The sequence below is a fragment of the Bison bison genome, unplaced genomic scaffold (genome assembly GCF_000754665.1).
Source record: "Bison bison bison isolate TAMUID 2011002044 unplaced genomic scaffold, Bison_UMD1.0 scf7180017864352, whole genome shotgun sequence".
Classification (NCBI taxonomy): Eukaryota; Metazoa; Chordata; class Mammalia; order Artiodactyla; family Bovidae; genus Bison; species Bison bison.
In genome coordinates this window covers 3,090,861-3,100,924 of record NW_011494924.1, presented here as the reverse complement: position 1 = coordinate 3,100,924, position 10,064 = coordinate 3,090,861, and the positions used below count along the sequence as shown (strand labels likewise).

The window sequence follows — 10,064 nt, the reverse complement described above, 5'->3', positions numbered from 1 at the left end:
CAGGGTACATTTGGCAATGTTTGGAAACATTTTTGGTTTTCGCAGCTGGTGAGGAAGGACATGGCTTTTGCTACCAGCCTTTAGTGAGTTGAGGGCAGAGATGCTGCTAAACATCCTATGATACTTGGGGTAGTCCCACATCAAAGAATTATCTGGATCAAAAATGGCAATGGTGCCAAGGTTGAGAAACTCTGCCCTAGAAGAACAGGGAGAAAATGCTAGTAGATTTGAGAAAGGATTGGCTAGAACCACTAATAGTTTCAGAGAACCAGGGGTGTTGGGAGGACAACAGCACTCTCCCGTGACCTGTTGGAGCTGGTTGATAGCAGTTCTAGACTGGACTTGGTGTATTCTATGTGCCCTCCTTGCTGTTTTATCTCAAAGAAGACTTTGAGCAAAACAAAGCACACTTGTTATTCTGCAGAGAGGAGCTTTCATTTTAACTGTTTTTCTTCTCATCAAGAGAGCGTCTTGGGGATTCTGGGATCTGGAGTGGTGTAATGACCTTATTAGGAGGATAGGAGGAATAAATCCTGGGTAACACAGTCAAGGTTGAGTGCTCCCAAGAAAGGGCATCTGGAAATGTGAGCTTCTAAAATGCTAATGGTTTCTGTTATCTTTCAGGTGGTAAATGTGTCAAGGCTCGAGGGAGATGACAATCCTGTGCAGCTCATCTACTTTGTGGAGGATCAAGATGGAGAGAGACTCAGTGCAGTCAAGTCTTCAGATCTGATTAACAAGATAGACATCCAGAGAGCAGCCATCATCTTGGGTTACCGAATTCAAGGCGCTGTTGCCCAGCGTGAGTGCGTGAGGCTTGGCCTCTCATAGTCATCTGTGCTGAGCTGGGGTCAAAAGCCAGTCTTTCTCTGATGATAATCTCTGAATTTAAAGCTTTCTTATGTGTGCATAGTAGATTTATGTCTTATACCTTTATTATTAGGTGTCACTTATATAAGAGGCCAGTCATTAAAATTAATTTGCCAGGACCTTCTTTATTTCAGTTGCATGTAGTTGTAGCATTCACTGTTCATTTTCTTACCCAGCATTTTATATTCATAGTGTTGTAGTGAGTTTTAGTAGCTTAAGTTAACTTTAATATTTTTCCCTTCTTCCTGTACTAAAAAAAAATTTATCCTAGGTAAAATAATGTGTTTTCCCTGTATTTATTCCAAAATCTTATATGTCACATTTTGAATGTTGGGGTGGGGACAGTGAGTCAAACAGGAAGCTGGGAGGTACCTTCTGAATTTATTGGCTTCCTCCTGGGTCTTATAACACAAAGAAGTCCTTGATCCTTACCCTTTTCAATCCTGTTTCTCTCCCACCCTGTCCTTAACACCACTCATAATTTAGGGGTGTTTTGATATCTCTTTATTATTGCTGGAAGAGTCTAGGCTCCTGCTGCCCCCCCGCCTCCACTACGATGGCTATTCTCAATGCCTTTTTTCCCCCCACTCACAGATTTTGGTTATTTAAAAGTAAGAAAAGGAGAGACATGAAAGAGTATGTTTTTCTAAATATGACTTTCTGAATCAGACTACTATTTTAATGTGGGTGTTTTTCCTTTATATTTCTAGGAGCAATCCTCATAAGAGCCCAGAGATATTTCCTCCCAACAGTAAAGGGATAACTAAATGTTTAGAAGGAATTTAGCATCAGAGTGTTGAAAGTCTCCCCCCAAATTTCAGCGATGAAGGCAGTTCTTAAAAAATGACAGCTTTGAAATGATCCTCAATAATAGAATGTTCTTTGTAAAAAGAGCTGTCCTTGGAAACTAACAAAGATGAGGGCCAGCGGGCACACTTGCTCCATTTTATAGGTGATCATGGGAGAGTTGAAGCAATTAACCACTGGTGGTTTGTGTTTGTATATTTGAGAGATGATTATATATTGGTGTGTTCTGTTTCAAAGCAGCCAGAAAAAATAATGAAACACTTACTTGCATTTCTTCATAGACGGTATTTCTAACTGTTGGATGGGTGCCCCACTCCAGCTGAGCACTCACTTTTTTAGAAACGATGCATTGCAGTAGGCTCTGGGCACTTTTCAAGGCTACTTCCATCTGCTCTTGCACCTCTCTTTGGCTCATTTTTGTGCTGAAGACCACAGGGGTAGCAGTCCTGGGATTGGAAGCCTCAGCCAAGACTAGAGCCAGCCCCCAAAACAGCTGTGGACCCCGTGTCAGGCCCTCATTTTGATGAGTCACAGGGTTTTACTAGGTTAGAACTAAGAAGAGTCTCTAGTTGTCCCAGCTCCTCAGTTTGGTTGTGTAACTCCAGTATTGTCAGTTGTTTTCATGCAAAATAAACTACATGTACAAACTATATTCATGGAAAACTAAAAGATGCAAAATATTAACACCCTGTCACTTTCCCCATTTCCTGCAGTCTTTGCTTTGTAATTTGTGCTTCTTTCAGAGTGCACGTGCTTTAGAGGGCTTCCTCCCCTCCCTGGTCACTCAGGGGCCTAAATCCAGACTTAAACCAGCACTAAGCATCTTTTTTTATTGTTACATTTTCGAGTGAAAACATTCTGATCCCCTAGCATGTGTTAACCATTACAGGATATGAAAAAAGTATAAAACTTAGTCCCTGCCCAGGAAGACTGAGGTTGTGTTTGAACAGACAAAGCATAGTCATGACCATATTAATGAGCGAAGTGGTATTGTGTATCAAGATGATACATTTATGTAATAACATGCATCATGAAAGAATAGCACAGTACTGTTTATAAGACAAAGACATCCAAGGACAAAAGAACTTAGACAAGGGGGTTCCACCATCGTCATGGAGAGGTTGTTGTGAAGTGACCGTAATGGATGAGGGAGCTGGGCAGAGGGGAGGGGGTGTTTTGGTTTCCAGAGCCTGGTAATTGGAACCTGAGCTTTAAAAGGACCGAAAAGAGTTGAGCTTTTAAGAAGAGCTGAATCTTGCAAGAGGAGGAATACAAAATGAAGAGCATGAGGACCCAGTGCTGGGGGGCTGGGTTAGGGGGAGGAGCCCGTGAAGGAAGTTGAGGAGGACAGAGTAATGGCAGCATGATCGTGCAAGGCCATGGAAGATGGAGGCGGGCGGTGCGGTGGGAGGTAGAGGGGCGGAGGGTGGAGGATTCAGAATGTTAGTTGAGGGGACTTCCTTGACAGCCCAGTGGTTAAGACTTTACTTTCCAGTGCAGAGAGTGTGAGCTTGATCCCTGGTTGGGGACCTAAGATCCCACATGCCAACAAGCCAAAACATAGAACAGAAGCAATATTGTAACAAATTCAATAAAGACTTTAAAGATGATCCACATTAAAAAAAAAATCTTAAATATTTTAATGTAATTGTAAAATTGACAACTGTACCTTAAGTAAAGCAGTTTCAATTGCAAAGTCCTATTTCAAGGGCTTAGAGAGAGACACAGATGAAGACAGTGCTCACAGACCCCTTCCTGTGATTTCTGATTTTTGGTGAGGATTAGAAATCTTCCTGCAGTGAGAATTTAGGGAGGGACCTGGTAGAATAAGCTGGACATCAGGAGAATAAACTGGATATCAGGAGACCTGGAATCAACCTCACTTGGCCGTTGAATTTTCCTTTAGACGTGTCACGTATGTCACTGTGGTCCTTGCTGTGTTGTAGCTGGAACATCCTGGGTTGTGTTTACTGCGTCCCGTTTTTTGTCTTCAGGGGGTCATCATCCCTCCCCAGTTGTCTTGAGCTGAAATGACGTGGGAGGGTTTCTGCTAGTAGAGGGGGCGTTCACTGCCCAGTAAAGGAGTGCAGAGGACTCACTGGGAGACCTTGCTTTCTCGTGTGCAGCTGTGGACAGGGTGAAGAGGCCGTCCCCCGAGGCCCAGAGCAGCAACCTCTGGGTCATCGTGGGCGTGGTCGTGCCGGCGCTGGTGGTGCTGGTGATCGTCATCATCCTGTACTGGAAGCTCTGCCGCACGGACAAGCTGGACTTTCAGCCCGACACCGTGGCCAGCGTTCAGCAGCGTCAGAAGGTAAGGGGCGGCCCCCCCACCCCCACGTTCGTATGAGCGTCTTGTGGGCTGGGATGGGGGGAGCTCAGATTCCTGGTATTGAAGGACAGGGAGAGGAGCTGGTCAGGAAATCTGGCCCAAGTGGTGGTGTCCCTTTACTTCCATGCTTGTTTGCTGAGACCCAGGTCTTCTGTAGTGTTCAATACCTGCCCAAAGAAGCTGTGTAAAGGCTCAGCAATGCTGTGGGCTCTGAGTTCCACTGTAATTTTATTTTTGAGATATTCAGTTACAAAATCATATCCATTCTGTACATGAATTCCGATCTATTTTAACCCTGGACACATTCAGAGAACAAGAACCAAGGAAGCTTTTCTTTGATCTACAGCCCTGCCGGGCGGCTCCTTTATTTTCTGTCTACCTTATTGCAAGCTTACTTACCCACCTTGATCAAGAGCACTTAATCATTTATGTGCCTTTTTCATTTTGACTTTATATATGTGTGTGTGTGTGTATGTACATAATGAGTCTTTATTTGACAATCTTCAAAAAAAATTTGGAGTACTAGTCAACCAGAAGGAATTCTGTGTGGTCTTTCTTGTTAACAACACATAAAATGCATCAGCTGCAGTTTCCAGATTGGGATACTTTAGGGAAGAACAAAACAACCTGAGTACAAAATTTTCTATTTTTTTTTTTCCACATCCCCCCTACCCAGCCCTACTCTGCAGTCTTTTAGAGTTAATTAACTTACACCTGATTCGCCAGCAGTTTCTTTCTTTCTTTTATTAGCAGCTCCTTTTCCATGTCTTTCCAAGGCATTCCTTGGAAATTTATAATAGCAGATTTTAGTTTTTATAATAGCAGTTCCCTTCTCATGCTTATGTTTCAACAGTGTCTGCAGTATTTGTCACATATAAGTTTCAGAGCAAAGACACAGCATCTTGGTCAGTATCTGGCTCCTCCGGTGAAGCATGAACATGCCAAGTAAGAGAAGAGCTGGTTAGGTGCAAACCCTGAGCTCAGCACACCTGTAGCCTCACCCAGGGCATGAGAAGTGGTGGTTGCTGGCTCTGATAACATGTATCCACTATGGGTCACACATTTAGAGGACTCAATGGACTCTAAGAGTTTGGTGAGAAAAAGCAAGCAAGAGGCAGAGGAACAGGAAATAAAGGATCACCCTATTAGCCTTCTAATTTTACTCTGATTTTCTGGGTATAAAAAATCCTGTATATAATAAACCTAGACCTGATGGATGAAAAAAGTGAAGGTGAAAGTCACGTCCAGCTCTTTGCAACCCCATGGACTATACAGTCTAGGCCAGAATACTGGAGTGGGTAGTCTTTCCCTTTTCCAGGGGATCTTCCCAACACAGGGATCAAACCCAGGTCTCCTGCACTGTAGGTGGATTCTTTACCTGCTGAGCCACCAGGGAAGCCCAAATTAATTCAGCACTATTTAAAGCCATTTTGGGGGTTGTTTCTTTGGCCACACTGTGCAGCATATGGGATCTTAATTCCCAGACCAGGGATTGAACCCACATTCCCTGCATCGAAAGTGTGGAGTCTTAATCACTAGACCATCAGGGAAGTTCTGATGGATGAAAAAAGTATTTAAAATTCATTTTGCTTGTAAAAGTAAATGAAGAGCATTCTTCTTATGATTTAACTAAGAAATGCAAACTCTTGATTAAATTGCAAGCTTATGGTTATCCAGCATTTTGGAAGCAGTTTATACATTAAGGTTATATTTATTACCCATCTTCATTTATTATTGACATAGTCGGCTAAGGTTGTTTTGTTGTCAGACTGGTGAATAGCATGGAAAAAACCTGGGGGGTAGAGTCCTTGATGATTCATCATGTAACTTTCACCATGATGACATCAGCAATTGGTTTGGAAATGTTTCGGGCTCTGGTGAAAGAGCACTGTTACAGAGAGATTTCGCAGTGTGGATGGTTCTGTATTTGGGTCTGTACTGTGCTGTGCTTCCTCACATAAACACTCCTGTGGAAACCCATCCATTGTCTCTCACTTCAGTAAACTGTCAAGAGAACTACATCCCTGAAGTTCACAATGGACTGTTCCGAAATATTCTAACCACTGATGCTGCTATACCTCAAATAAGCAGTTTCCAATAGAACTTTGCGCCTTTGGAGTTGTATTCTTCTGCAGGTGCTGCATGGATTGGCGTATTCACTTTTACAGCATCTTTTCAGGAAGGGTTTTTTGTACCAAGGATTCCCCAAGAGAACAGGTGTCCTTGACTTGGTTAGGAGCATAGCAGGGTCTTTGTTTTGCTGGCATAAGAGCCCGTCATTTGGATCTTGTCATGTTTTTTTAATAAGAAAATGATGATATCCATTTAGTTCAAAAACAAGCATCTCTGCTTCATAAGTGTTTCTTCTAAGATTATCTGACAATAGTAAAGTGCCTCTAGCCTATTCTTCAGGGCACTTTGCAAAGATGCTGTCTTCCCCGTGACTCAAAAGAGCAGAGGCTCTTTTTCCTTCTTGTGTGGCTCTGTTTTCTCTCTCTGCTCTGCTCACCCCGCCCCCTGATGCTGCTTCACTGCTATTCTCTGAAATCTTTTAGCAAATCCCAGAGCTGCAAACATCTGGAAACAATAAATCTGCTGACCCCAAATCCACACCCCTTTCTTCTTGTAACCAGAAGGAAACCTCTTCCTATTGTCTGGGAGTAGATTAGTTTTGAAATATGATAAGAGAGAGAAGCCATTCAGTCCTATTTTGAGGCAGAGTCTTTTAAAATTTTGAATGATAAAAAAACAAAAACCCTAATGCATGTCTTTCTTTTTATCTGTATTCTCTTTAATCTGTAGCCCAAAGGCATCACTTTTTACTGCTACCAGTAAAATTATAGCTTGGACCCGCCTCGCCCTGTTGAGGTTCTATTTAAAGACATGAATGCCATTGGCTTAGATGTTGCCTGCTTGGTGAAAACTTGTTCCCTCTGATGGGGACAGTCCATACCCCATGGTTGGCCTGGGACCTGGTTCCTGGCTCATGGGCACCGTGGGCAGCTGGATGGGGCTGCCTCAGATGCCACGTGTTCATTCACCAAATGCCGAGCCTTTGCTCTCAGCCAAGCAAGGTCGGGCTGGGTGACAAGCACAGATAACATGTGGTCCCAGCCTTCAAGGGGCTTCCCTTGTAGCTCAGTCGGTAAAGCATCTACCTGCAATGCAGGAGACCTGGGTTCGATTCCTGGGTCAGGAAGATCCCCTGAAGAAGGAAATGGCAATCCACTCCAGTATCCTTGCCTGGAAAATTCCATGGACAGAGGAGCCTGGCAGGGTACAATCAACGGGGTTGCAAGAGTTGGACACGACTTAGCGACTAAACCACCTAAACCATCCTGCCTTCGAGGGCTTTCGTGAGGGAGGAAGTGGCTCAAAACTGACACACAGCAGCATGTCTGTCCAGGGCTCTGTGGCAGCTCAGATAAGGGGCTGAAGCTTGGAGGTTGAGGAGGGGAAGCCAGAAGAAGTGGGCCCAGGCGGTGGGGTAGGGCAGGTGTGGACGGCAGGAAGGATGGGGCGAAGGTGAATGGAACGAAGGGTACAGCCAACACCGAGGTGACAAGTGTAGGCAGGAGCCAGGCTCGGAGGGTTTATGGGACGTGTCAAGGGTTGGAGGTGATGCTGTCAGCTTGAGGGAGCACTGAGGGGTTCTCAGCGGGGAGAGTAGCTTGGACATATTGATTTGTTTTTGTTTTTAAATTTAGTTGCATTGGGTCTTTTGGTGTGTGCGTGGGCTCTTTGTTGTGGCTCCCAGGCTTTCTCTAGTTCCAGTGGGAGCTTCTCCTGTTGTGGTACCCAGGCTCTAGAGCTCATGGGCTTAGTAGTTACAGTGCTGCATGGGCTTAGTCACCCCGAGCATAGGGGATCTTAGTTCCCTGACCAAGGATCGAACCCATGTCCCCTGCATTGGAAGGCAGATTCTTAACCATGGGGCCTCCAGGGAATCCCCTGGACACACTGATGTTTGAAACAGTCCCTAAAGAGGGCAGTGTGATCAGCGGGTTGAAGTGAAGCAGGAAGAGTTTCTTCCATCTGAACAGAGTTCATCTCATCCTTTCTCTGCAAGGATCATGCTAACACCTAAAGTGTTGGTGGTTCCAGGGTGCCCTTGGTCAGCTGACCAGGACTTGCTGGGGCCTGGGGGTGGGAGGATCTTGGAGAGCTGCTTGCCCACATCCTAGACCTTGGGATGAGCTACGGCCCCACACTGGGCTGCAGTGGAGACCTGGAGTGGCAGAAGGCTTGCCTTGTCTTCACCTCTTCAGTGGAAACAGCACGGTGACCGTGGTGGCTTTTCACCGACCACATCTATCCAATAGCAAGTGCTGAAACAATGGCGCTCTCTTGGAGGTGGTGCGTTTTTGTTCAGCCACTTTGGGGATCAGCTCTGCTGTTTCCCTTGTCATCTCAACTGCTCCTTCCTAAGGGGGCTCAGGCTAACCCGAGTCCTGGGGCCTTCACTCTGCGTTGTTCCATCTGGGTCGTATTATATTTATGGCTCACACATTTTAAAATTCATCTGGCATCTCTCCTGTTACTTGGTTGACCTGCCGTACCAGCCCACCCCAACTTGTCAGCAACGTATTCCAATGAGACACAGACAGTGGGGTTGTCCCCTCTGTGATACATTAAAGAAGGAACAAAAGAGCTGTCTTTCCTTAGAAAAACTGGGTCCTAATAGGAATATTGAAAGTGCTCATGAATCTTGGCTCTTTTATAAAATGCCAATTGATGCTTATTTCTGCATGTGAAGGCTGGAAGCACAAAACACCAGACTTAACGCTATAGATTTTTTTAAGACATGGAAAAACTAGAAAAAGTGTTCTGGGAAACAGGGATGAAACAAAGGGAGTTAATAGTTCCATAAGTGAGGGGAACAGTGTTTTCTCTAATTTTTTCCTTCTGTGTGGAGATGGCCTTTGTTTCGTGTATAAGCACAGACTGGTTGCCAAATTTCTATTGTCATAGGAGGAGGCGACTCACCCAGCCTGAGAGAAGTCAGGGATCTAATGAATGTATTTAAAGATGCTAGTTGGAATGAACCAAAGCCAACAGGACTTCAAGGCTGTAACAGATGTATATTTCATTTATGATGTCTGCAGTATCATATATGATGATACCCTTTTCTTGGTTCCCCACAAAATTCAGTAAGTTTGGTGACCTTTTTAAAATTTGTTCAGTCATCAGATATTTATTGGGGGTCTACCATGGGTCACGTTGCTGAATTAAAACATTTTGTATCTAAATTTATATCTATAGCTTTACCTGGTCTCTGAGAACTCTCAACTGACTATTTATATCAACTGCTTGATCTTTCATCGACCAACAGCAAAAATATTGCTGTCAGTCTCATTTGTACGGTGCCTTGGCATGTATGAAGCATTTTGACGTTGTCAGGGAGGAAGGAATTTTCTAGGTTCTCCTGGCCGGTCTACAAATTAAATTGACCTGAGACAGATTGACAGGAGGAAATCACAGAAAGGTTCAATAGCACGGGTTCATAGGAGAGACCCACGTATGGACATGAATAATGCACCACAATGGCCAAAGTGCTCACTTTAAATACACCAGCAGCTGAAGATGAGAGAGGGTGTCAGAGGCAGTCAGTTGGGACTGTAGAGGGGAGGAAGGCAGTTCACAGGGAGACGGAAAAGCAAAGGTTTGGTAAATAAGTGCTTGCTGAGTCTTGCAGAGACAGGGGCCCAGAGAGGAAAGGTGATAATCTCTTTCTGGAATAGGTCCTCTGTCTGTATTTTTTAGGCAGTTAGATGGGGGTGAATATCAGAGTTTTTCCTGAGTCTTTTGGGCCTTGCTTGTTTTCATCTTGCAATAATGCACCTGCCAAAGAGACATTGTTGTTCAGTCGCTCAGTAGTGTCCGATGCTTTGTGACACACACCCCCACCCCCACCTCCATGGACTGCAGCACGCCAGGCTTCCCTGTCTTCACCATCTCCTGGAGCTTGCTCACACTCATGTCCATTGAGTTGATGATGCCATCCATCTTGTCCTTTATTGCCCACTTCTCCTCCTGCCCTCATTCTTTCCTAGCATCA

The 10,064-nt window shown here is 44.6% G+C and overlaps 1 protein-coding gene across 1 annotated transcript in view; it reads left to right on the top strand.

Annotated features, from left to right (window-relative positions):
- Positions 1–10,064, top strand: part of KIAA1549 (KIAA1549 ortholog) — a 124,700-nt gene that overhangs the window by 67,295 nt on the left and 47,341 nt on the right. Inside the window, exons 9-10 of the mRNA XM_010854932.1 lie at positions 625–802; positions 3,804–3,988. Coding sequence (XP_010853234.1) covers positions 625–802; positions 3,804–3,988 — 363 coding nt within the window. The remainder of the gene's footprint in view (positions 1–624; positions 803–3,803; positions 3,989–10,064) is intronic.